A 23,957-nucleotide genomic window follows, 5' to 3' on the forward strand; every position below is an offset into this window, starting at 1 on the left:
TGGTGCCAAGCAATAGGACAAGAGGCAATGGGCAGAAACTGATGCAAAGTAAGTTCCACCTCAATATGAAGAATACCTTTTTTTTCTGTGCGAGTAACCGCGCATTGGAACAGATTGTGGACTCTCCCTCACCGGAGTTATTCAAGAACTGTCTGGATGCAATCCTGTGCGATGTGCTCTAGGATGACCCTGCCTGAGCAGGGAGGTTGGAACACACGACCCTCGGCGGTCCCTTCCAACCTGACCCATTCTGTCATGCTGTGAGTCACGGCGCCCAGCCCTCCCGCGAGGCCCGGCCGCGCCCCGCTCCCCGCCGGCACCCGCACCGCCAGCGCGCCGCGATTTCGGGAAAGCTCCCACAGCTCCTGGCCGGGGCGGTCCCGCCACTCCCGGCCGGCCGGAAGCTCCCGCCTCCCCGGGCGAAGGCCGTGGGGCCGCCGCAGGTGAGGCCGCCGGGGCGCTACAGGTGTTGGGCGGCTGCTCCTGGGTCAGTGGGCGCTCTCCGCTCGGCTTGTCCTTCTCCGGTGCCGGCCGCCCTTGGGACCTCGCGGCAGTTCCCTCCCGTGGGGTGAGCCGAGCGGGGCCGGCGAGCGCCCGGGGCCGCGCTGAGCGCCGGCCATGTCGCGGAGCTCGCAGGGCGGGCGGTCCGGCAGGTCCCCGCTGCCCCGCGGGGCCAGCCCCGGGTCCGCCGCCGCCCCGCTGCCGCCGCCTCCGCTGCCCCTGCAGCCTCCCTTCGGCCCCGGCGGGGGCACCCCCAGCCCCGGCGGGCCGGCAGAGCTCAAGCCGGTTCGGCGGTTCATTCCGGACTCCTGGAAGAACTTCTTTAAAGGGAGACGCCACCCCGGCTCCAGCTGGGATAGCACGGCCTCCGACATCAGGTACATCTCGGACGGGGTCGAGTGCTCGCCGCCTCCCTCTCCCGCCCCGCTGCAGCCGGGAACCAAGGCTGTGCCTGGCTCCTACACGGACCCTTTCGGGGGGTCGGGCGGGAGCTACAACTCTCGGAAGGAGGCCGAGGCCATGCTGCCTTCCGGAGACCCCTTGAGCTCGCTGGAGCGCCGCGCCGGCACTGGGCAGACGTACAGCGAGCGGGTGGAGGAGTACCACCAGCGGTACGCCTACATGAAGTCCTGGGCAGGGTTGCTCAGGATCCTCGGCGTGGCTGAGCTGCTGCTGGGCGCCGCCGTCTTCGCCTGTGTCACCGCCTACGTGCACAAGGACAACGAATGGTACAATATGTTCGGGTACTCGCAGCCCTACGGATACGGGGCGGGCAGCGCCTATGGGGGATACTCCTACAGCGGGCCCAAAACGCCTTTCATCCTGGTGGTGGCGGGAATGGCGTGGATCGTCACGATAGTGCTGCTCGTGCTGGGCATGTCCATGTACTACCGAACTATCCTCCTCGATTCCAACTGGTGGCCTCTGACCGAGTTTGGGATCAATGTGGCCTTGTTCTTCCTGTACATGTCGGCTGCCATAGTGTACGTAAACGATACCAACCGAGGTGGGCTCTGCTATTACCAGTTGTTTAAGACGCCGATAAATGCATCTTTTTGCCGTGTGGAGGGAGGTCAGACTGCAGCAATCATCTTCTTGTTTGTCACGGTGATCATGTATCTAATTAGTGCGGTGGTTTCCCTAAAGTTATGGAGGCATGAAGCAGCCAGGAGGCACAGGGAATTAATGGAACAGGAGGTAAGTTATTAGTTATCGTTTTCTATCTACCTGTTACCACATGATGGGGAGCACTTTTAAGATCTTACCATGGCATAGATGGAGTCGAAGCAATTGTGTTGTCTGCAGCAGGGCTATAGCCTTGAGGCTGAATTTTAACCAGCCATACAGTATTAGAAACTGACAAATGAAAGGCATTTTTAAGGTGTCAGATCCAAAGTCTTGGATACCTTTTTTTTTTGGTTGTTTATAATTCACCTTGGGTAAGGACCTGGCACTGTTCTCTTCATAATACTGGGCTCTCTTCCTGAGTCAGCTGTTGAACTACTTCCTAGTGTGTGTTATCCAAACAAAGGAAGAAACGAACAACGTTCATCTGTTCAGCAGGGTTAGGTGGCTTAAAGCCACCTAGCATTTATCCGAAAACTGTGCTTTCAGCACATCAAGTGCTAGTGTGCATAAACCTAAGAATGTGAAATACTGATTTTTGTTTTGCAAGCAAAACTCCAAGCAACTTCTTTATGCCTTTTCAGCTTTCCTCACAATAGTTATCAGCAAATATTAGTAATAACAGCATTGGCTAAATTGCGGTGTCTCAAATTTCGGTCAGCCGCATCTTTTTCATATAAAATATTTTGCCTGACTACTGGCCTTGCCCACACTAGAAGCATTCGATACTTGCCTGGTTAATGATAAACTATAACAGTAGGGATTTAACACTCATACCTAGAAAGTTCAAAGTAATTTGTGTAAAACGTCCTTCATTTGAAAACACCAACAAAAAACCCTTTAAAAAATGAGTAAGACTTAATATAGTGTGAAAATTAATGTGTGTCAAATGTACATAAGCCTAACTTAAGGAGGGGTCAGCCTTTACATGATTTTAGAAGGAGAGAGAGAGTTTGAAGTTGCATTTCCTCTGTTCTGTGACTGCAGTCTGATTTGCAGCATTTTCATTTAACACTGGTTTCCATAAAACTGAGACTTTTCTTTTGGAAAGTAATTATAACTCTTCACTAAAAGTTTTTTAACCGACTGATAGTATGTCCTGCAAGAATGAGGTGATTGCCAGAGTTACACACAAGGTGTTAATTCTTCCCTGTTACTATCCAAGTTTTTTTAGGCCAGTTACTAAACATTTCTAAAGGGAATACTTTAATAATAGAGATTAGACTCTGGAGAGTGCTGTGCAAAACAGCTGCAGGTTGAGCTACCGGTTAGTGCACTGTTGTGTGTTCTAGGCAATGAATTAGGCTCAGAGTGTTAGTGAGTTAACATGGGCTGGAATGTGAAATAATAAAGGAGCTTGGGAAGTGGATGGAGTTATTTCCTGCAAGCTGTTCCTTACAGCTGTGCTCTGGGAAATCCTGTTGTTCTGGGGTTTGGGTGGTTGTTTTCCATAAACACTCTTTAAATTAGTGGATCTGAAAATATTCTTGTGCTAAATTTCTTCACACCTAAATATAAATGTAATTTTTTATACAAAATATAAACATTTTTGAAAATGTTTATATTTTAGGAGTCTGTGCTTTTGCATACTGTCTTTGCTGAAATAAAACTTAGTTATTTCCTTTTTTTTTTTTTTTTGATAGATGAAAACACAATCCACTTTTCCAGAAAAGAAGGTAGGAAATAGGAATTTATTTTTGTGTTTATTGGTAATTCTAAATGGTTATTATTTTCCTTGTGACTATTTAAATTTATTTATTTACTTACTTATTTGACTGGGAAGAGATGGGGTTTCGTTCTTCAAGTTAGTTTGGACAGCATTCCCCTGCCTAGAAGATTCAAAAGAAGCTTGTTAAGAAGTTACTCCTAGTTCAGCTAGGTTATAAAATCTGCAAAATTGTAAAATAGCAGATGTGATGGCTACCTCTCTATGTGCACTTGCCCTTTTCTACGAGGTGACAAGTTCTGTAGCATTTATCACAGAGTTTGGCAGACATGACTAAAACAGCTGGTCGTCTGATGCATGATAGGTTTTAGACACTCACTCCTCCTAGCTGTGTGCCTAATTTGCAGGAGAGCCAGCAGAAGCACAGTGCTGGTGCCCTGTGAGTTTAGCTTCTTCCTTGGTCTCTGAGACTACTCCAAAGACCCCCTTGCCAGTTTTAAAGCATCAGCAATGGGAGTGTTTCAGCCACAGAAACTGTTATTGCATACACTGCAAAGATTGTATAAGGTTTCCAGAGAAATTACGGTGTATTAATTTCAGTCCTAAATGTCTCCTGTTAGACACTGTGAATTTCCTACCACTGTTTTCTCTGTTGATTCAGTACTGGATCAGGATCCTTTTGTTTGTTTTCTAACAAGATTGCACATGTTTTTATTTGTGGATCAAGGGATGAATGGTGCAAAAGGAAACAAGGAGAAAAGGGAATTCCAGAGAACTGAATTATTCCAGTTCATTCACAAATTAAATGAATACCGAAGGAAACTTCCATACACTATTTTTTAAAACAAATCTTTCCAAACCTCCAGAAGTATTTATCTGTACTGCCCTTAGGACAAACTGAAGAAAAATACTGTGTGACAAGCATTACTGTAACTCATTGAACTGATTTTCTAATTACAATAAGAGTTGTAAGAAATATCTGTGACTTCCTTTTACTACTCCTCAATACACGTATCTCGTCTTCAAACAAGTTGTGTATTTTGTGATTTATGTAAAACTGATTTCATTATGAACAAATTCTTTCTCTTTTAAAACAGTATGAAGATGATGACAGACCAAGGGAAGAAGTCAGTTACAGGCAGCTCAAATCAGTGGAAAGAAAACCAGAGCTACTTAATGGTCATATACCTGCAGGCCACATTCCTAAACCTATAGTGATGCCAGACTACTTAGCGTAAGTGACTTGATTTTGATGAACCAACTTAGTGGAGGATACTTGAACAATGTTTTTCACTCTGCATTTCTCCTGTATACACTTGTGGTTTCTCTCCCATGCGTATGCTGTGGGAACTCATAATTGTGTTTTAAGTTAACGTTAAGAGGTAGAGAGGATGGGGCTGGTATCAGTGGCATAAGACCAGTAACTATAAATAAGGAATCTCAATTCAAAAAACAAACTTCAAATGTTAAAGCAGAATCTAGCAAGTACACTAACTGCCAAAGGAACAGAAGACCACCATACAGATATTAGAGGGAAAAAAAAAAAAAAAAAAAGGGAAATTGCCTTTTTAGGGCCTGAAATTTGACTACTCTTACACTTTGTAAGTGCTAAATTTGTAACATGCTCCCCTTTAAAGGGTAGGCCTTTCCAAGTATGATGTCATAAATTAATTTTTACACTATTTGCTGTGGGCACAAATAGAAATAAGGGAGGTTTCACCTGAATATTAGGAAAATATTTTTCTCTGTGAGGGTTTGCACGGGTTTCCCATAGAGATTGAGTCTCCGTGCTTGGAGATATCAAAAGCTGTCTGGACACAGTCCTGGTCTAAGCGTTCCTGATTGTGCAGGAGGTCAGATCATATAACCTCCAGACGTCTCTTACAACCTCAACTATACTGTGATTCTCTGATTTCAATGCTTTACAGATATGCAAATTTCAGGAGGTTATGAGATTAGCAAAAAAATACAGAAATGCGCTGTCAAGGTGGAGAGTCTAAGTGGTGTTAATAAGTTGTATCTCTAAAACTAATTCTTGACATTTTTTTGTTTTTCAGGAAGTACCCTGTAATTCAAACAAATGAAATGAGAGACCGGTACAAAGCAGTATTCAATGATCAGTTTGCTGAGTATAAAGAACTGTCTATGGAAGTTCATGCTGTATTAAAAAAGTTTGATGAGCTGGATGCATTGCTGAAACAGCTTCCATACCATCCTGAAAGCATATATGTAAGTACCTTTGAAATGGGCTCATGGAAAATAGTGCTATTAGGTGGCAGTAGGCAATTTCTGACTGTCTTTCAGCTAGGGCACGATGTCTTCTAATGCTGGCTGTGACTTGGTGCGAGTTTCCCTATATGTTACATCTTCTCTGGGCATTAATTAGGGATACCAAGTTCCAGTTATGATGTATACATGGTTTTCTGGGCGGGGGGTTGTTTCTTTGTTTCATACAAGTAGCTTTTAAGTTCTAGTGAGTCACAGTTGATGTATTTTCATTATTTCTCAAATACAAGATTTACATCTAAAATGTTAGAACCACAAGGTACTGATCAGATGAGAATTCTGATGAGTATTTTGTAGAATTTACATGAAGATATGGAGCACACTCAGTTTAAAAATCTGTGGTCTCTCATTAGGAACAGGAAAGGATATCAAAAGTTCTGCAAGAATACAAGAAGAAGAAAAATGTAAGTGTTTTTAGATTTACATTGCTACTTAATCTAATGACTAGCAAAGAGAGTGTAAATAGCCAGTACTTCTGACACTAGGCAGAATTCAGTACCTCAGGGCATCTGTAGCTATTACAGTCTTCTAAAACTTCGGCAAGGTTAGGACACAACCCATACACTCATGCCAACAAGCATGCCAACAAGTTCTGAGAATAATGATTCCAGTAGCCACATGTGGGAAAAAAAACCCAAACCACAACCCAACAGCTGAGCATTTTCATCTTCTGAGAGTATGCTTCATCTCTTAGCATTCTGCACTCAGAAGACTAATTCAGTTATATTCACTGACTGGCACAGCCAGCAGATGAAAACAGAAAACATAGTCTTACCCTTGAAAAGAAGTTTTGTATTTTTTGAGGAATGGAATTTAGACACTCTCAAAAAGTAATTTTCAGTGCAGTCCAAGAGGTTTCTCTTTTTAAATGCAGGTAGCAAATGTGCATCTGTGTTCCATTAAAAACATAATGCATTACAAATACCATTTTTTTCTCCATGGAGTTCAGAGTTTGTGTCCATGTTAGTTAAACTTCATTGCTTTTTAGGGGGGGAAAAGATTTATTGCACATTTATTGCAGTAAAAATGTATGTCTAAAATCTAAATTATGTAGTAGGATGTCATTTATATTTGCAGATTTCTGCTTTAAAACAGCTTACTAAGTAACTACAGCATATAAAAGCAGAACATCTTCTTCTGGCCTTTCATGAAGGAAGGGGAAACAGGAAATAAGAAAGGGCCAGGGAAAAAGAGTGTGATTTTTGAGAATATTTACGTACTGTCCTTTTGGTCAAGAACCTAATTGATACTAGACTGTTCTTGGAAGAGTATGGAAGCCTAATATATTAATGTAAAGGTTTTTGTATTTTTGGCAGGATCCTTCATTTCTGGAGAAAAAGGAACGTTGTGAATATCTGAAGAATAAGCTTTCTCACATAAAACAACGAATTCAGGACTATGATAAAGTTATGAATTGGAATGTAGAAACTTAGCTATGCCTTCACTTCATGGATACTATTCTCTATTTTTTAAATTGATATGCATATTTTAACCTATTTATTTACTCTTTGAACAGTACACTTATGGGGATTACTTAATCACTGTCATATATTTGGATGTTGTACATTACTGATAGTTTTGTAAGCAGATCAAATTGTAATTGAAGTTAGGAGATAAGTTAGGAAACTAATTCTGCTTGCATTAGTGCAAATACTGGCCTCTTAAATATCAATACTTTATTTGAAAATACTTCATTTGCAGACTTTCAAAGCCTACAGGAGAAAGCAGTTTCCAAATACCTTGTGGAAACTGCACAGAAATGCTGTTAACAATTTTGGATTTTCTTTATATGTGACATCTTAATGATATCAGAAAGATATCATTAAGATACCTGTCTGGGGTTTGATGGACTGCCTAATTGCATTGAATAATTGGGGCAGTTTAGAAGCTAGTTTACTAAGAATTTTTGTATTGTATTTCCAAATGCTGTATGTTATGCTAAAAATTATCTTGAATTTTGCCCAATGAGAGGGGAAAAAATGACTTATTATTTAAGCAGCTGGGGGAGGGGGACTTCAGTTTGTTTTTTTTATTGCCCTCTTCAGAGATGATGCAACAAATCTATACTTGGCCTTAGAGGAAAAGAGGTACAGGAGGAGACATATTAATGTTCCATTAGTGTTGCTATGGGTCAGTGTGCTCTGCCTACCTTTCCTGGATCATGCTGTTGGGGGTACATGTGTTTAAGGGCTTCACTCTGCATCAGCAAGTAACAGGACTTTTTGTCTAGGCAGCAGCTGTTAGTGAACTTGGCATTCAGAGAGTAAGTACAGCAAAATGAATTCTCATTCAAGGTAGAAATTGTTAGTAGCCTCTAAAAAGGCCAGGTAAAACGTATTAAGAGACATACTTTCCAGAGCATATTTGCATAAATTCAGTATATATTTTTATATTTTCTTGGGGATATTATCCTGGGGATAGGTTTGTATGTGCAAGTATTTTCATAAGCCAGTAAATTTTCTCTTTGTATCCTTTTTCATATCTTTATTTACTTTATTAACTTTTTTTTTACTTACTAAAATTGTTAGAAGCATTGATAGTTTATCTGTACAGTTTTCTACTACTGAAATTTGTCTGTTCTGAAATGTTTTTTAATATAAAAAACCCCACCAGTGTAGCTATATTACTCTATTGCTTATAAAGACATTTTGTTAGAAAAAAGTGCATTGATTACAGTTACTGCAAATTTTGTTAGTGATTTGTTTCTTCTTTGAAAGAAAGTTTTTAACTTCTGCCTTAATTTAAAGGAACAACATCAGGAGAGCCGTTTCCAGTTTAGTATGGTTGTGGTAGTACTACCTGTGCTCTTCACTGCTGGAAATGTATTAAGACACCTCACTCTGACCACTGTAGCCCTTCTGGTTTTTAAGCCATTGTCATTCACACTGCAATCCTGATGGCCATGCACCCACCTTCCTATTTGTAAAATTGACATTCCAATTTTATCAGCCACTTAATTCCAAGAGCTTTAGTGGATGAAGTAAATAGCCACAAAAAACAAGATGCCATGGGAATACTGAGAGAATTTGAAAACTTGGCACCTCTTAATTTCAAAGCCTTCAGTCTCATCTACCTGGAAGGTGCCTCAGTATTTTCATCATTCTGAGAACAGATGAGTGTCAGTGCTTGTGCTCTCTCTCTTTTCAGTGCCTCTCTCTCTGGTTCTTGTTTGTGTTTATTCCAAAGGAGAAACCTCTCTTCTTTATAAAGGAAATGGGCCAATTTTTTATACTTGTGCTGAATACTTGTTAAATTGTTCTTTGTAAGAGAAGTACTTGTCCAAATCTCCACAATCGAAATAAATTACCTCTCACTGTACACCCAGGTTTCTCGGTTTTTCTCGGTGAGAGTTCTGGGCATTGCTTCAGTAACAGAAGAAGATTAATGCAAGTTTGAGGATCAACTGGTGTTCATAAAGTGCTAACAATAAACTGACTGATGTTTTCTTTGGAAGATTCACAGTCTGCACGCTTAATAGGTCTTCTTTCTGTAGGACAGTGAGACCCAGATCCAGGCTCCTTTTGACAGTGGTCTGAGTTTCAGTCTTTGAGAAACTGGCTCCTGGTCCCTCAGACAGTGTCTACATAGCCTGTGGAAAACCATCATGCTGCTTCTTTCCTGCAAAGTTTCCAACAAATGGATTGGGAAAAGGGAACACCATACCTGTGCCTAGAATGAGGAAATTAAGCGGAAACATCTGTATGTGGATTCTCTGTTTCCCAGCAAGATGCCAAAGGTGTGGCCAAGTAGATTTTCCAAACGTTGGGAAGAGGAGCTGGGACAGAAATAGTCCCTTCTGCCCGCCTTTTGAGTTCCAAACAGGATTAGTGTAGGGCATGACAGAAGTAAACTACCATCCTAAGGTACACAGGCCAACCAGTAAATTACAGTAAATTACTTGCTCAGCCCTGTATCTGTTACAGGCCTCAGGACTGCTGAAGCACTTCTGGTGTGTACAATCTGTGCACTGGTTTTGCTCTAACCTACAAATGGACGAATGAAAAGGGTCTTGTCAACATGCTGCAGACACGCTGAAGAAAAATTATTAGTCTAAGATTAGTCTAACATTTTCATCTTTCAGAGAAATGAAATAGGAATTAATGGCTGGAAGCTGAAGCAAGTTGGAGCAAGACAGAAATTAGGAAGAAAGTGAGGGAGAATCCCTCAATCTGAGTTACCATCAGAACTATCAAGGAAAGTGGTCTCTTGATATCCTTAAAGAATAGATGACATAATCAAGACAAAACTGAAGTTTATAGATGATTATCACCTCAATCTCTCTGTGCAACTCCTAATCTACACTTCTGCATGTATGTGTAAACAATGTGCTATGTGGTCTTACTTGTGACTGTGCTTTTGCAGAAGTTAGTTAACATGTAAATGAATCACCGAAGAATACTGCCCCAGCGAGGAATCAGTGGGCATGCCTTTAGTTACAGTTTGTCCTCAAACAGGAGTGTATACAACAAAAAGTTTTATCCTTCAGTCTTCCTGTTAGAAAATGCTTGCCTGGCCCCATAGATCTGCAAAGCAAGATGCTGAAGATTTTTAGCGTTTCTACAAATATAATAGTTTCTAAACTGGATTTTTGTTTCTTCTTGTCTTTGTAAGCAGTTGGGTATCCTCGATCAAAACAACTCTGGCAAGATTGGCATACTTTTTACTAAACCGTACATTTTTTCAGGCCAGATAAAGTGGTGCCTAAAAATGTACCCAAAAGTTTGTCTTGCACAACAGTCTGACTAGCTTTCATGACAGCATATTGAGTACAAATACTCATAGCAATGAAAAACTTAATTGTTTAGAAATTGTGAAAGAAGGTATCCAGTATGTAATTTATTAATTTCAAAATTGTGGTGGGATATCAAGCACTTGTACAATCAAGTTTTACAAAATTACTGTATATCCTGTATTCCAATCCAGCACTGAAATTGTAGGCCCTGACAATAAAAATACTCTTGTTCTAAAAGAAGTCTCATTTCTCACTTCTTGTATTAAAACCATCAGCTTGCAGCCATTTTTCATTTCAGTGTTTTATAGATTGGACCTTTTCCTTCTAAAGAGAAGATGGTGTACGTTCTAGTAGGAGTTGATCAAACTACAACTATATCAGTTCCAGGAAGCAAATCCTGACTTTTCAAAGGATTCCTGTTTTCCTGTCTTGAGACTGCTTTCCTTCAAAAAAAAAAAAAATTGATTTTTTGCAGGTATGGTTTAACTGAAAGCTAATTAATTTCTCCTCTCTTTCCATTATAATTATACATTGCTCCTGATAAATGCAACAAGCTGAAGGGTAGAGTGGTTAGTTTTTCCGCACTCCTGGTTCAAGAATTGTTACTACTGTTTACATGTTTTCTTCCTCATTTATTGTCTTACTTGGATGCAGAGTGCGACTCCTTAGAAACGGATGCTCAGTAACTTTCCTGTAATTCAGGAGGTGAAGCCCAGTCTTGGCACGCTTCCACTGTACCCAGTAAAGTTTTAATTGCTCTGCAGAGCAATCGGCAGTTAGCTCTGATCTAAGGTGCTTATGAAATGGAAACTTGGTGACATGAGATGAATACTCAATTATTTTAGGTAGATGCAAATCATAATAACATAACATCAAAATACCTGAAACTTCTTGCTTTTGCTGTCAGGGTGATAGATGGCTGCCTTCATTAACCGGCCTATGAGCATAATTATGTGTTAAAATCCAGTGTTTTTTCCAGGCTCCTGCGTTCCTCTATTAATTACTGAAATTGCTTCAGTTAACTGCGGAAGTGCCAGACAGTGCCATGACCCTGGGGGCTGTGCCTGGAGACACGAGCGAGGGACCACCTCAGAGCGACGCCACCGTGGGCTCCGCGTCCGCACCGGCGATGTCTCCGTGCGGCGTCTTCCCCACGCATCGTCCTCTCCATGACCGTACTTGAAGTATTCCGACGATGTTGTGGAAAACACAGCGGAACGTTCCCGGAACGGTCGCTCCGCGGTCCTGGCGGCGGCCGGGACGATTTGGCGGCGCACCGAGGCGGAAGAGGGCGGGCGCCGACGTGTCCGGGGCGGCAGGGCTTAGCGGCGGGCGCGGGCCGGGGCTCCTCTCAGTGTCCTGCGGCTCTCCTTAGCCCCCCTGGGCTGTCCTTAATTCTCCCCGGCCCTTCTCGCCCCCCTCAGTGTCCCTCGGCTCCCCTCAGACCCCCTCTCACCCCCGTCTTCTTCCCCCAGTCCCCCCCTTCACCCCTGAACCCTCTCATCTCCGCTGAGCTCCCCTCATATTCCCTTAGCGCCCCGCATCTCCCCTCAGCCCCCCACAACCCCTCTTAGCTCCCTCTGCGCCCCCTCAGCCGCCCTCAGCGCCCGCGGAGATGGATGACGAACCCGAGCGGACCAAGCGCTGGGAGGGAGGCTACGAAAGAACATGGTATGTTCTTCCCCGTTCACCTTTCTCTTCTTTCTGGCGAAAGACGAGGAGAAATATCTCCTTTGCCCGCTGTAACAGTCTGTTTTGCGTAGGGAAATTCTTAAAGAAGATGAATCCGGGTCGTTGAAAGCAACCATCGAGGACATTCTCTTCAAGGCAAAGAGGAAAAGGTATTTGGTATGGCCACGAGTCTGCTAACAGTACTGACCTGGTCGGTTCTACGGGCTTGATCATCCTCAAACTGGGTCGTCTGGGATGAGTTAAGCATAAGGCATGCCTGCAGGATGTGTTTATGTACTTTCTCCTTCAGAGGGGCAGGTGCATGCCAGATAAAATGGTAAAAAATTATCTCTAAACACTGAATGTATACAAGCTAGGTATCCCGTGTGTATGCAAGCTACAGGTCTGATGAAACAGTGCAGAGCACTGCAGTTGCAAACTGCGTAGGTTAGAGAAATCTTCCAGCATTTTTTTTTTTCATATACAAATCAGAAATCACAGGATAGTTTGGGTTGGAAGGGACCTTAAAGATCATCTTGGTCCAGCGTGCCATGAGCAGGGACACCTTCCACTAGACCAGGTTGGTCAGAGCTCCATCCAACCTGGCCTTGAACTCTCCCGGGGATGGGGCATCCACAGCTCAGGGCAACCTGTTCCAGTGCCTCACCACCCTCATGGTAAAAACACGTTTATCTCTAATCCAAATCGATCCTCTTTTAGTTAAACCATTGTCCCTCATCCTATCACAACAGAAGCTGGCTTTTGGTATCATGGTTACAGATTTCTGTTTCACATTTCAGAAAAATTGCTAGAAAAAACCCCTAAGTTTTGCTTTATTTCAAGTTATGTTAAAACTGGATTTGTCAAATTTGGATAAAATTTTAAAGTTTCATTAAACCTGGTAGGAAGAAATAGTTCTTACTTGTTTTCTGAGAGGTGTGAAATCTGCGATTGAGTTGTGGGGTTTTTCAGTTTGAGTAAGTCTGCATTTTGTTACTGCTACGTATTTGCCAGAAGTCTAGTATTGGATTTGTTCTGGACTTCTTTTTTAGGGGCTGTTCACTCTTTTGAATTTGACTTAAATTCTTCTGTGTTTTGTTAGACTCTTTGAACACCATGGACAAGTTCGTCTTGGAATGGTATGTTAATATCTTGAGCCTCTTCTGTCCTTAGTCCAAAACTGCTTGGCTAGAGGTGGTCATCTGGATCTGAAATACAGTTCTGGTGGCCTAACAAACTTCATACCAAACTTTGTGGTTTCCACCATTTTTATTTCTTTTTGAACATTCTTTGTTCGTTAGCAGTGTGGATCTGAAGCATGGCTATTTAGGGTTGGAGGTTTGACACACAGGGTGTGTTTGGCAGCAGCAGTCAGATCACATGCACTCAGACTTGTCCACTTCTCTTTGTGTGAAAAATGAGCATAATGGAAATGGGTTGTAAATAACCACATTGCTCTGTACAATGCTGAGTTCTTCAGATGAAGACATGAATGTTCAAACTATGCATGTTTTGTAGCTAGTCACGAGAGGAGAATAACAGTGTGTGTTTTTCAAGAGGGGGCTTTTGTCATTTTAAGAGAAAAGTGGAAAAATGCGTTACTTTTCAGTTGATGTTAATTGCACCACTCAGTATACTGAACTTTCCCTGTTGGAGGGAGGAAGTAGTGGTTTTTTAAAGTAAATGGAATAATGAATTCATTTCAATGAATGTATTCTGTGAGTGATTTTCACATATGGTGGAAATGCAGATGCGTCACCTTTATGTGGTTGTTGATGGATCAAGAACAATGGAGGACCAAGACTTAAAACCGAACAGACTTACTTGCACTCTGAAGGTATTCATGCACTCAAAAGTTTTTTCTTACTAAGCCACCTTTTCTCTGTGAGCTCGTTGCATTTTGCATTTAAAAGAATTGCAATCTCCTGTATGTGCATAGCCTCATCTCTCATCCCTACATTTTTCTCCTTGCTTCTGATGCTAGTCTGTCGCTTTCCTGTTTTTTGAGTAGTAAAATCTGTGTGGCTTTATTTTGCCCTGCACACGCACTTCTGAACAGTAAAAACACTTTGTGAGGGCATATTATGGGAAGACACATTTGGAAACTGTGGAAATTGCCTATAGTGAGGGGATGACATGTTTTAATTACGCATCTAGAATTGGTTTATATCTTTTTCTTACAGTTGGGTTTTTTTAATGAATTCTTATTTGAAAGGATGCTAGATGGGAGTTGAACTGGATTGCTGTTGTAGATCGTGGAGGACTTGAACTATGTACATCACGTTCTATATGGTCTTCTCCAACAGTACTAAAGCATGAAATCCTGGATTTTGATGGTTTTGTACAGATCAGTGCTTTTTTGGTGTATTGTAAACCTCCATTTGAACTGGCAGGAATCTAGAACTTGAACACAGGGAGTGAATAAAATAAGGGGGGAGTAGTTTCTAAAGTCTACACTGCATTGGTACATGGGATGAAGGAGGAGGGATAGGGTGAAAGAAGGATGAAAAGGAAAGGCTCAGGCCACCTGTTTGTGTTACCCAACTTTTGTTTTTTTTAGTGATACTAGATGTTTTGCAAGTATCACCTACTTAATGCATGTGGAATAAAAGTATAATTAGTTTTTAACTGTCTTAACTTTTCTTTATAGTTACTGGAATATTTTGTTGAAGAGTACTTTGACCAGAATCCTATTAGTCAGGTATGTACAACCATGCAAGAAACAAATAACAGAAAACTATTTTAAAAGGTAGTTTTGGTTATAACCTAGTAAAATGTTTTCAATTTATGTGTACCTTCCCATCCCTTATTCATCAGTCTATTGAAATTCTTGTTTCTGCCTGTTTCTGCCAGGCATTTAGAATTTTAGAATATTCCTTTTTGTACGTTTTAACAGTAGTAATGAAAATACAGGAGTGTTTGTTAACTGATGCATCATGTTGTGCTGCTGTTTTTACACTTAAAGTAAAACTTGTATAGACTTGTATGGTTAAATAGTTCTGGTCCATAAAGAAGTAAAAAAAGTATAGTAAAATTCTAAATAAACTCATTTTAAAACTTCCTAAGAAAAGTTTTGTCTTTTTTTCTTCCCCTTTTTCAGATTGGCTTAATTGTAACCAAGAGTAAAAGAGCGGAAAAAATGACAGAACTCTCAGGTAGGGAGGTCGTATTTTTTTCTTAAATTTAAGATGTTTTTATCCTTTTCATTGATTTTACAAGTTCTACCTGATACACTGCTGAAAATGAAGTTATGTTATCATAACTCATTTTAATTTAAAAGATAAATTATTGCAAGTTGTCCGAAACCATAGTCTTTATTCTGATGTGTTTTGATCCAGAATTGTCATTGTGTGCTTGTTTGTGATCAAGTCTTGACAAGAATGCAACTCAGATATATTCTGTTTCCCCTATATTTAATTTTCTACCCTGTTTGTTAATTTTGTGTGTTACAATATATGTGTGTTTTGTGAGATTTGATCAGATGCTAAGAAGTCAAGGTCTGTTTGGTTCCTGCCTGCTGTTACGCCAATCTCTTTGCCTTCAGCAGGCTTCATTGAGGCAATTGGGGATCAATCAGTCTTTCAACCATACTTTGAGGATAACAGAGGAAATAAAACTCTTTTTCTGTTTGTGACACAAGTCACACTCATGTTGAGGGCTTAAAGATACCCTACAGTGATCTTATTCTTTTTGGCTGCTAAACTTCCTAGCCAACTGAGTGCCTATAGAATAAATGTCTGTTTTCTGCGTTCTGATCAAGATACCAATTTCTAAGGAAAAATACAGACCAGCCCCACTTCAGTTACAGCGGGGACACTGCAACACGATGTATCAAACAAGGAGGCCGTGGAAAAGAAATATATATGGACCGATTTTTGCTAGATGTTTATTTCTCCAGCCACATGGCCGGGGCTCTGCCGAGGAACTGCGGCAATCATGGGATCCGAGGGTCCTTGCCCGCGTAGGGAAACACAAAACAACCGATGGGAAACAAGGCTGAGCAGAGCAGGGAAACCCCGTGCCTCCCCCCCAGGGCCCCTCTCCCAGGGCTACATGGCGGGGGGGAGGGACCCTGATACACTTCGAAAGCTGTTGTTATACAAGTACACTTTATTACATATGCAGTTTTAATATTTCAGTTCTTTAACTTGTTCTATCACTTAAATTGATTGTATTTTTTTCACTTACAGGAAACTCAAAAAAGCATGTAACTGCTCTGAAGAAAGCAGTGGATATGAACTGCAGTGGAGAGCCTTCTCTATATAATTCCCTAAGTCTGGCTATGCAGACTTTAAAGTTAGTATATACATGGAGTTTTTTTGTTTTCTTCATGATTGTGACTTTTTTGAGAGGCAGGGATAGAATTTTTTTCTAAGTAGCATCTTGTATAATGCTGACTTGAGTCTTTAAAAGGTGACTTAATGTCCTCTTACAATACAAATCATTAAGTTAAATACTCTAGTAGTGCACAAGTTTATTTTCTACCACTAGATGCTTGTATTTAGTGGTGTGCTTCTTAGAGAAAAGAAATTTAAAAACCAAGTTGATGGTATGTAGATATTGTGATGAAAGACACTGCAGTTGTTTTGTACTGAAAGGCTAAGGTATGAGAGAGGACAGAGTTAGGGGTTAATAATGTAAGAGAACAGGAAAAGAAACAGCATTGTGTCACAATAATCTTGTGAGAGTTTTGGCATAGAAAGATCAATTTCTAGAAATTTAGAAAGATAATTTTCAGGTAGGATAGATTCAGAACAGTTGTCTGCTATGTGTGGTGTTGAGATGTACCCCAGTTCATGGAAGACTGAATAAAGAATTACAGCTAAAAACACTGACAGAACAAAACTAATAATCAGTGTTATGAAAAGCTATTTTAATTACTAGCTGGAAGAGAGTTTTCAACTGAGAACTAGAGGTAATTAAAAGTAATGGATTTACATTTAAAAACTGATTAGAGGTTTTCAAGAAGTCAGGAAGACTTACTACAGTGTTTCTAGTTTGAAGTGAATTTTGCCTGTGAGTATGGGTAAGGTACAAAGGATTCATTACAGCAAACAATTAAATACTGTATTTTAGGTACTGGAAAGGTTTGGCTTTCAGAAGGTGAAAATCTGGTGCTCAGACAAGGATCTTGTCACAGTTTCTAGAGGACTTAATATCATGTCATCTTCTGACTTTGATACATTAAGGTCCTTGGAAATGTTATCATACAAATAGCTAAGTGTGCAGAAGTAAATTAATTGTGTGCTTTCCTTAGGCACATGCCAGGACATACAAGCAGAGAGGTTTTGGTAGTCCTCAGCAGTCTGACAACATGTGATCCAGCCAACATCTATGATCTAATTAAGGTACAGAATTGAAGTTTGACTACTGCATTGAACATTCAAGCTACCGGAGGAAAAACAGGCATTGCAGTGTCATCACCAGTTAATCTTCATTTAAGACTTTAAACCTTTTTACTATTTCTTGTTCTGCACATGAACTTGAGTATGTTTTTTTCTCTGTTTGAAGTGTTTAAAAGCAGTAAAGATCAGAGTATCTGTCATCGGCCTAAGTGCTGAAGTTCGAGTTTGTACAGTACTCGCCCGAGAAACTGGTGGTATGTATCTGAAGTTCAGTAGTTATATTACTAACACAGATTTTTAACCAAAGTTAAGTAAGTAATTTGTTATATATTCATTACTGCATTTTGATATTTAAGGATGAGTATTTTACATTGTGCTGGCAGAAAATTAAAGGGTTTCCTAAATCTACAAAATACACAGTAGTAAGTGAAATTATTATCAGCTGGTAGCTACAGCTCTAGAGAGAAGAAATACATGTATTTTCAAACCTTGTGTTCTACATATAAAACTATGTGATGTGGAACTTTATCAATGTAACATGCTAGTATCAATTGCTGCAGTGGTAACTCTTACACTGTGAGTACTACACTGTAAAGTTGGAGAAAAAGCTTTGTGCCTTCATATCTAATTTAACATTCTCTTATTCCTAATTTTAAAACTTGCTGTTTTCAGTAGCATTAATAGGGCTGCTTTTTAGGAACAGGATTGGATAAATTGTGTTTTCTACCTAAGTTGTTTTCTGTCATTTGGAGTATATGTTTGTACTGTTTTTTGCTCATAACCTGACAGTAAGGCATTTCTTCATTTGTGACAGGAACATACCACGTTATTTTAGACGAAAGTCATTATAAGGAACTGCTGATGCACCATGTTAGTCCTCCACCTGCCAGTTCAAGTTCTGAGTGCTCCCTTATTCGAATGGGTAGGATATGGTTTTGTCAAATTCCTAGCACAAGATTTGCTTTGTCTTTTCCTTTATTTGCCTCTCCTCTGTTAAAGCTATACAAGTAGTAAGAAGCGTAATAAAGACATTGTGGATTTTTTTTTTATTTTAACTTTTATTTTGCTAAATAAGTATCAGTTTTCATGATGTTGTTCCTGCAAAGTAGTCAGCTATTAAATAAACCTTATTAAGTGAGACAAATTACTGAACAGAAGTTGGAAACAATAAAGTGGAACAATACTGACTGCACAATAATTGTTATAAATTTAATATTTAGAAATGAACTATGAAAAGCTATTTTGTTTCCCCCTCTGCTTTTTTCCCTGAAGAAGGCAACTGTTACAAGTATTAATTGATTTTAAGAGCCAGAGGTAGTAGACATTTATTAGGAGCACTACTGTAGTGTTCTTTCAACAAGTAGATTAGGTACCTTTTCTTTTCCTGATGTGTTTCTTAATAAATTTAAGCTTGGAGTTAAACCAGGGTAGGAGGAGGTGGAGCATTGAGTTCTCACTTTCATCCACCCTTTTCATAGATAAGAATGTGTTTATTTTTATGGCTAGATATAGATACTGAAGAGGTTTACTTCTCATAGGTAAAGCCTGAGCAGCAGTTGGAAAAACAACTTCTCACCTCTCATGATCTGTAAAAAATAAATGGTAGAAAGACAGGTATCAGTCTCCAAAAAGTCCTGTAGTTTCATCTGTCATGTACTGCACTTGGAAGGTGAATATAAGCTTGATGGATGCATATAAAAATATTGCCCCCTTAATTAGAAACTATTTTAAGTTTAAACTAGTTTAAGTGGATAGTTGTATGCTGCTCATTCTGCTTTCCTACCATTGCACGTAATCTTCTTTTTAACTGTTCTTCAAAAATGGGGTTCCAGTGTGCTTCAGTTAACACAAAGTCTATGACAAAGACATTTTTTCAGCTGGGGGTAAAGTAAAGTCAGGGAGGTGCGGATGTAGGTAAAGAATTTGGTACCTAGCAAGAGTGTATCGGTTCTCCTCCAATAACAAATGGGAAAGAGATAGGCCTGAATGTCTAGAATAATTTTTGAACTTCCTCATTGAAGTGAGAAGCTGACACTTTACTTGCATGTTTAAAATTGTTAATATGGGATGTTTTTCTTTTCAGGTTTTCCTCAGCATACTATTGCTTCTCTATCTGATCAAGATGCAAAGCCCTCCTTTAGCATGGCGTAAGTAACATTGATTAGAATTCAATGAGCTGATAAGAATTCAATATTAATTATTCAATATTTAGAAAATCTGCTTGACAGTGAAAGTATTGCAAAATAATATGAAAAAAAGACTTCTCAGTAGAAATTTTATTTCCATTGGTAGCTCCAATATGTGGCCATAGTTACCTCTGTTAAATATGTGTTTTAAAATTTGCATTTAAGCTTTTTGAAGGTAGTAACTGGTACTTAGTTCTGTTACACAGTGATTGGGACACAGAGGTGGTACAAGGTATAAAAGTAATTACTGCCAATTTTACTTGCAATTCTTGATTTAATTATTTAATTATTATTATCATTACAAAAGATAATTTTGAAGATGGAAGGATGTTATCTGAATAAAGTACTTTTTATGTATTTCTTAACATGACTTTAAAGGGAAGTTTGAAATAGAGGCCTCATTTGATGACTGTACCAGTGCACTTCTCAATGAAAAAAATAATTGTTTGCCAGGGTGGTAGGGGAGTCTGAATTTCAGAAGGAAACAGTGTCTAACAGCACGTGCTATTTGAAAGAATAAGTACTACTTGCATTTTAAAGTCAATACAGAATATTTTTGTGTCTAAAAAGAAACAACCATGCAGTTATTGTTCATATTTTTATTTTTAAAGATTGGCTCCTTTATATGGAAATACTTGGTCTTTGTTCTGTTCCTGTGGGAAAATATGGTTACTGGTACCTCACCGTATCAATTGTTTTCTGACACTTGCACATTAAACTGTTGTATGCAATCTAGTGAAACTTTTAAAATTACATGTTGTGTAAATAACACGATTTGCAGTTACGTGGTAGCATGGTATTATCTCTTAAGTACTGAATTGTTTCTTTCTACTGTAGGCAATTGGAAAATAACAGTGACCCAGGTCTCACACTGGGTGGATATTTTTGTCCTCAGTGCAGAGCCAAATACTGTGAGCTTCCTGTGGAATGCAAAATCTGTGGTAAGTAGCAAGAAAAGGTGAGCAGATGAATCAGGAGTTTGTGGTAAGAGAATTAAGGGGTAGAAAAATTCAGCTATACTTAGTAATTAAAAGCCAGCTCTGCTTTAAGGGTCCTGCGTTTTTGTGACCTGGGATGTCAACTTCATCCAAGTGTCTCTCAGGACTATACCTGTAACAGTAAAGCTGTATCATATTCCTTGGGATAAAGAATATACCTATGGCAAAGTGGGGAAGAGGGGTGATGCACGCGGGAGTGGTAACTTCTCAAGAATCCTCGTTTAACTAGACACACCCATATTTCAGACTCCTCAGTGCAAGGCCATGGAAATAGAGTGCTTTGGAGTAAGAGGACAGAAGTACTCTCACCTCCAGGAGTACGTGGATGAGAGATTTCCAAGTTGTACCCAAGGGCAGGCTGCATAGTGACACATGACAGGTTGTAAAGTTGTAAACAGAAGCCTTGCAAATGTTAATGGACTGTGCAACCAAAACGATGCCTTCGCCCATTGCTCTTAGTGAGGGTGGGAGAAAGGATTAGCATGGTTTATAGTATCAATATTGGGGGGGGTGCTGTTCTCCTAGCTTCTACAGGCATATGACTAAAACATGATAGGTATTACCAGGATGCATGTATTTGGAAAGAGGATGAAATAATTATAGTTTTGGGTCACTTTAGCCTAGTTTAAGTTCTTCCTACCAGCAGGAGTTCCATTCCAGCAAGGGAATAGTGTAAACTGGAGATACCCTATGTATCTGCAGTGGGTTCTCCACAGCTGCAGTGATCAGCAGAACAACAGTTTGGACAATTACACTGCATGTGAGTGAGTGATGGAGATGTTTGTGCCAATCCATGCCCCAGCTAACTCGTTCTCATGGTCTAACCCCAGCTGGTGAGTCAGCCCCAGACACCCACACACTCCCCACTGGTGAGATGGGGGAGAGAATCAGAAGTGTGAAAGTGAGGAAACTCATGGGTGACGTTAAAGGCAATTTAATAGTTACAGCAAAAGCTGTGCACGCAAGCCAAGCAAAGTAAGTAATTCATTCACCACTTCCCATCAGCAGAATCGCCCAGAAAGGAGGACTCCATCACAAGTAGAAGTTACTTGAGAAAGTAAATGCCATCACCCTGAACATTCTCCCATTTCCACCTTCTCCACCCAGCTTTATAGGCTGAGCATGATGCCATATGGTGTGGGATATCCCTTTGTTCTGTTGGTGTATTGTTGACAGTGATCCTGACTGTATCCCCTCCCAATGCCTTGTCCACCCCCAAGCCTACTCACTGGTGGAGTAAGAAACAGAAGGGGCCTTGATTGTGTGTAAGCACTGTTCAGCACTAAAGAAAATATTCCTGCCTTATCAATCCTGTTTTCAGCATAGATCCAAAGCACAGCCACATGCTAGTTAGTGTGACAAAAATTAACTGTTTAAAAACCAGCAGACCTGTGTTAGCTGAAATGGGGCTATGACATGGTTTTGGCCGTTGTGTAGCAGGCTGTAGTAGAGGTTTGTAATGGGGCATCATTGTAACTGGTGGTGTGATATAGCAGAACTGTCATTGCCAAAAGGAGCTTCCTAACTTCACCACTGTGTGTTGTAAATGTATTTCCAAAGTCCGAGTTAAACTTTTTCAGTAGAAATGTGAGCAATTTGCTTGTTCTTTATATTTGGATTTAAAACTGGACAGGATTACAGGTTTGGCTAATGGAACAAATAATTTTATTTTTTAGAATTCTTAGAAGCTCTCAACCACTGAGTAATTAAAAATATTATTTTTCCTTTTTACTTTATTTGATACAGAAAAGTTTTTCAGTAAATCCTCCCTTGTAACAATTTTGGTGTCTCTTTATTTGCAGGTCTTACATTAGTGTCTGCACCTCACCTGGCTCGGTCTTACCATCACTTGTTTCCTTTAGATGCCTTTCAGGAAGTTCCACTGGAAGAATACAAGGGGGAACGGTATGCAAATCATATTGTGATAATGAGTGTACTTGTGGATCCTGTAATTTTTTTGTCACAAAAATAAGAATAGCTGGTAACAGCTTCCTTGCTACTGGAGTTCCTGAGTGTTTGGGTGGTGTGGGGCACCTCTAGCACTAAGAAATACTTGTAGTTTCCATGATCTGTGAGTTCAGTTGAATAGCTGAAATAATTGCCAGAAATTGTTACTGTGTATGAGATCTTTTTTAAACACTGATTTACACAGTCTTGACTCTTTTTTCCAGTTAAAATATACAATTTTGCTTTTAGGTATTGTCAAGGCTGCCAGGGAGAAATAAAAGATCAAAATGTAAGTATGTTGAATGGCATTGTAATGTGTATTGAGGGGTGTGAGAAACAGAGATGATCCTTTAGCGTTGTCTCCTAAAGACCAGAAAAATATTTGTGGAAGTTAATGTCATGGTAGAGTTCTGTGTTAAACAGTCACGCTTTCTAGACTTCAAAGTCTGTAGAAGTGTGGGAAGGAATTTCCTAGTGAGCTGCATAAAAAAGCTTCCACTCTGAGCCATTTGGAAGCATCTACAGTGACCTGAGCTCAACCCTGTGGATATACTTGCTGTCAGAAGCTTTAATTCCACTGAGTTTCTGTGATGCTAGCAGTATAGTCTATTTACATTCTCTTGATGACATAACTGTTGCCCTACTGTAGTGTTATGATGATGATAATTTTTGCTAATTTGACTTGCCTTTCTATCCTTCCTACACAGGTGTACATATGCAAAGTGTGTCAGAATGCATTTTGTGTGGAGTGCGATCTGTTTGTTCATGATTCGCTGCACTGCTGTCCTGGCTGTATTCACGAGCACCCTGCTCCTGTATCTGTATGATCTCATCTCTTTTTAAAAATTGCTGTATCTTTGTCATTCTTGCATGAATCTAATTTGTTTATTCAGCCATCACTTTAACTAACAATCTCTGAACAAGAAGATGATTACAGCAGGATGAACAGTGGAGTAGGTGCAAACTTTAATGTTTTAATGATTTTATTACTGTTAATATATACTTGAATTATCTGTATCTATTTTCTTTGTTCTTGTCTAAAGACCTACAGCTTTTTCCAGCTGTTACTATAATAACGTGTATATTTGTAAATGTGAAAGTGATAAAACTGGTTTTTATGATAATGTGATGTTTTGTCTTGGTTTCATTATTTGTTCAACAAGAAGCCCTGAAAATACATTTTACACATCTGTTGTTACAAACTTTTGGTTTTGCTGGATGGTGGATTTCTGTAGATCAAAATACTCTTTTCTAAGAATTTAGCAAAGATGTTTTTGAGCAATTAATTGGACATTTCATGTATTAATTTCAAGTACTATGGGTATTCACCTTGGCGTTCAGTAAGGCAGCTCAAATACAGCTGTTACAAATGTGCTGAAAACACATTTTAGGTTTTAATGGTGCAACTCAAAGCTAACTGAATTCTATTACTGCTGTATCTGCAGCTGCCTGGTTGAAGTTTCAATTTCTTACAGGAGGGTAAGGTTGCTGAAAGGCAAT

The 23,957-nt window shown here is 40.0% G+C and overlaps 2 protein-coding genes across 4 annotated transcripts; both read left to right on the forward strand.

Annotated features, from left to right (window-relative positions):
- The first annotated feature begins 533 nt into the window (after positions 1 to 533).
- MARVELD2 (MARVEL domain containing 2) lies at positions 534 to 8,878 on the forward strand. Its single transcript, XM_082302187.1, has 6 exons — positions 534 to 1,698; positions 3,270 to 3,302; positions 4,390 to 4,526; positions 5,350 to 5,521; positions 5,932 to 5,982; positions 6,895 to 8,878. Exons 1-6 carry the CDS (start codon positions 619 to 621, stop codon positions 7,009 to 7,011), a joined length of 1,590 nt encoding a protein of 529 aa, XP_082158313.1. The 5' UTR covers positions 534 to 618; the 3' UTR covers positions 7,012 to 8,878.
- A 2,759-nt stretch (positions 8,879 to 11,637) lies between these two features.
- LOC309585005 (general transcription factor IIH subunit 2) lies at positions 11,638 to 23,570 on the forward strand. Of its 3 annotated transcripts, XM_082301420.1 has the most exons (15): positions 11,638 to 11,981; positions 12,074 to 12,151; positions 13,084 to 13,120; positions 13,732 to 13,818; positions 14,632 to 14,682; positions 15,082 to 15,136; positions 16,172 to 16,277; positions 17,239 to 17,329; positions 17,493 to 17,580; positions 18,141 to 18,248; positions 19,410 to 19,473; positions 20,350 to 20,453; positions 22,313 to 22,415; positions 22,707 to 22,746; positions 23,165 to 23,570. In XM_082301420.1, exons 1-15 carry the CDS (start codon positions 11,926 to 11,928, stop codon positions 23,282 to 23,284), a joined length of 1,188 nt encoding a protein of 395 aa, XP_082157546.1. In that variant the 5' UTR covers positions 11,638 to 11,925; the 3' UTR covers positions 23,285 to 23,570. The 3 variants fall into 3 exon arrangements, with proteins under 3 accessions (XP_082157546.1, XP_082157548.1, XP_082157547.1); XM_082301422.1 differs by lacking the exon at positions 22,707 to 22,746; XM_082301421.1 differs by lacking the exon at positions 18,141 to 18,248.
- The last annotated feature ends 387 nt before the right edge of the window (positions 23,571 to 23,957 follow it).

The sequence above is a fragment of the Coloeus monedula genome (genome assembly GCF_965178545.1).
Source record: "Coloeus monedula genome assembly, chromosome: Z".
NCBI lineage: Eukaryota > Metazoa > Chordata > Aves > Passeriformes > Corvidae > Coloeus > Coloeus monedula.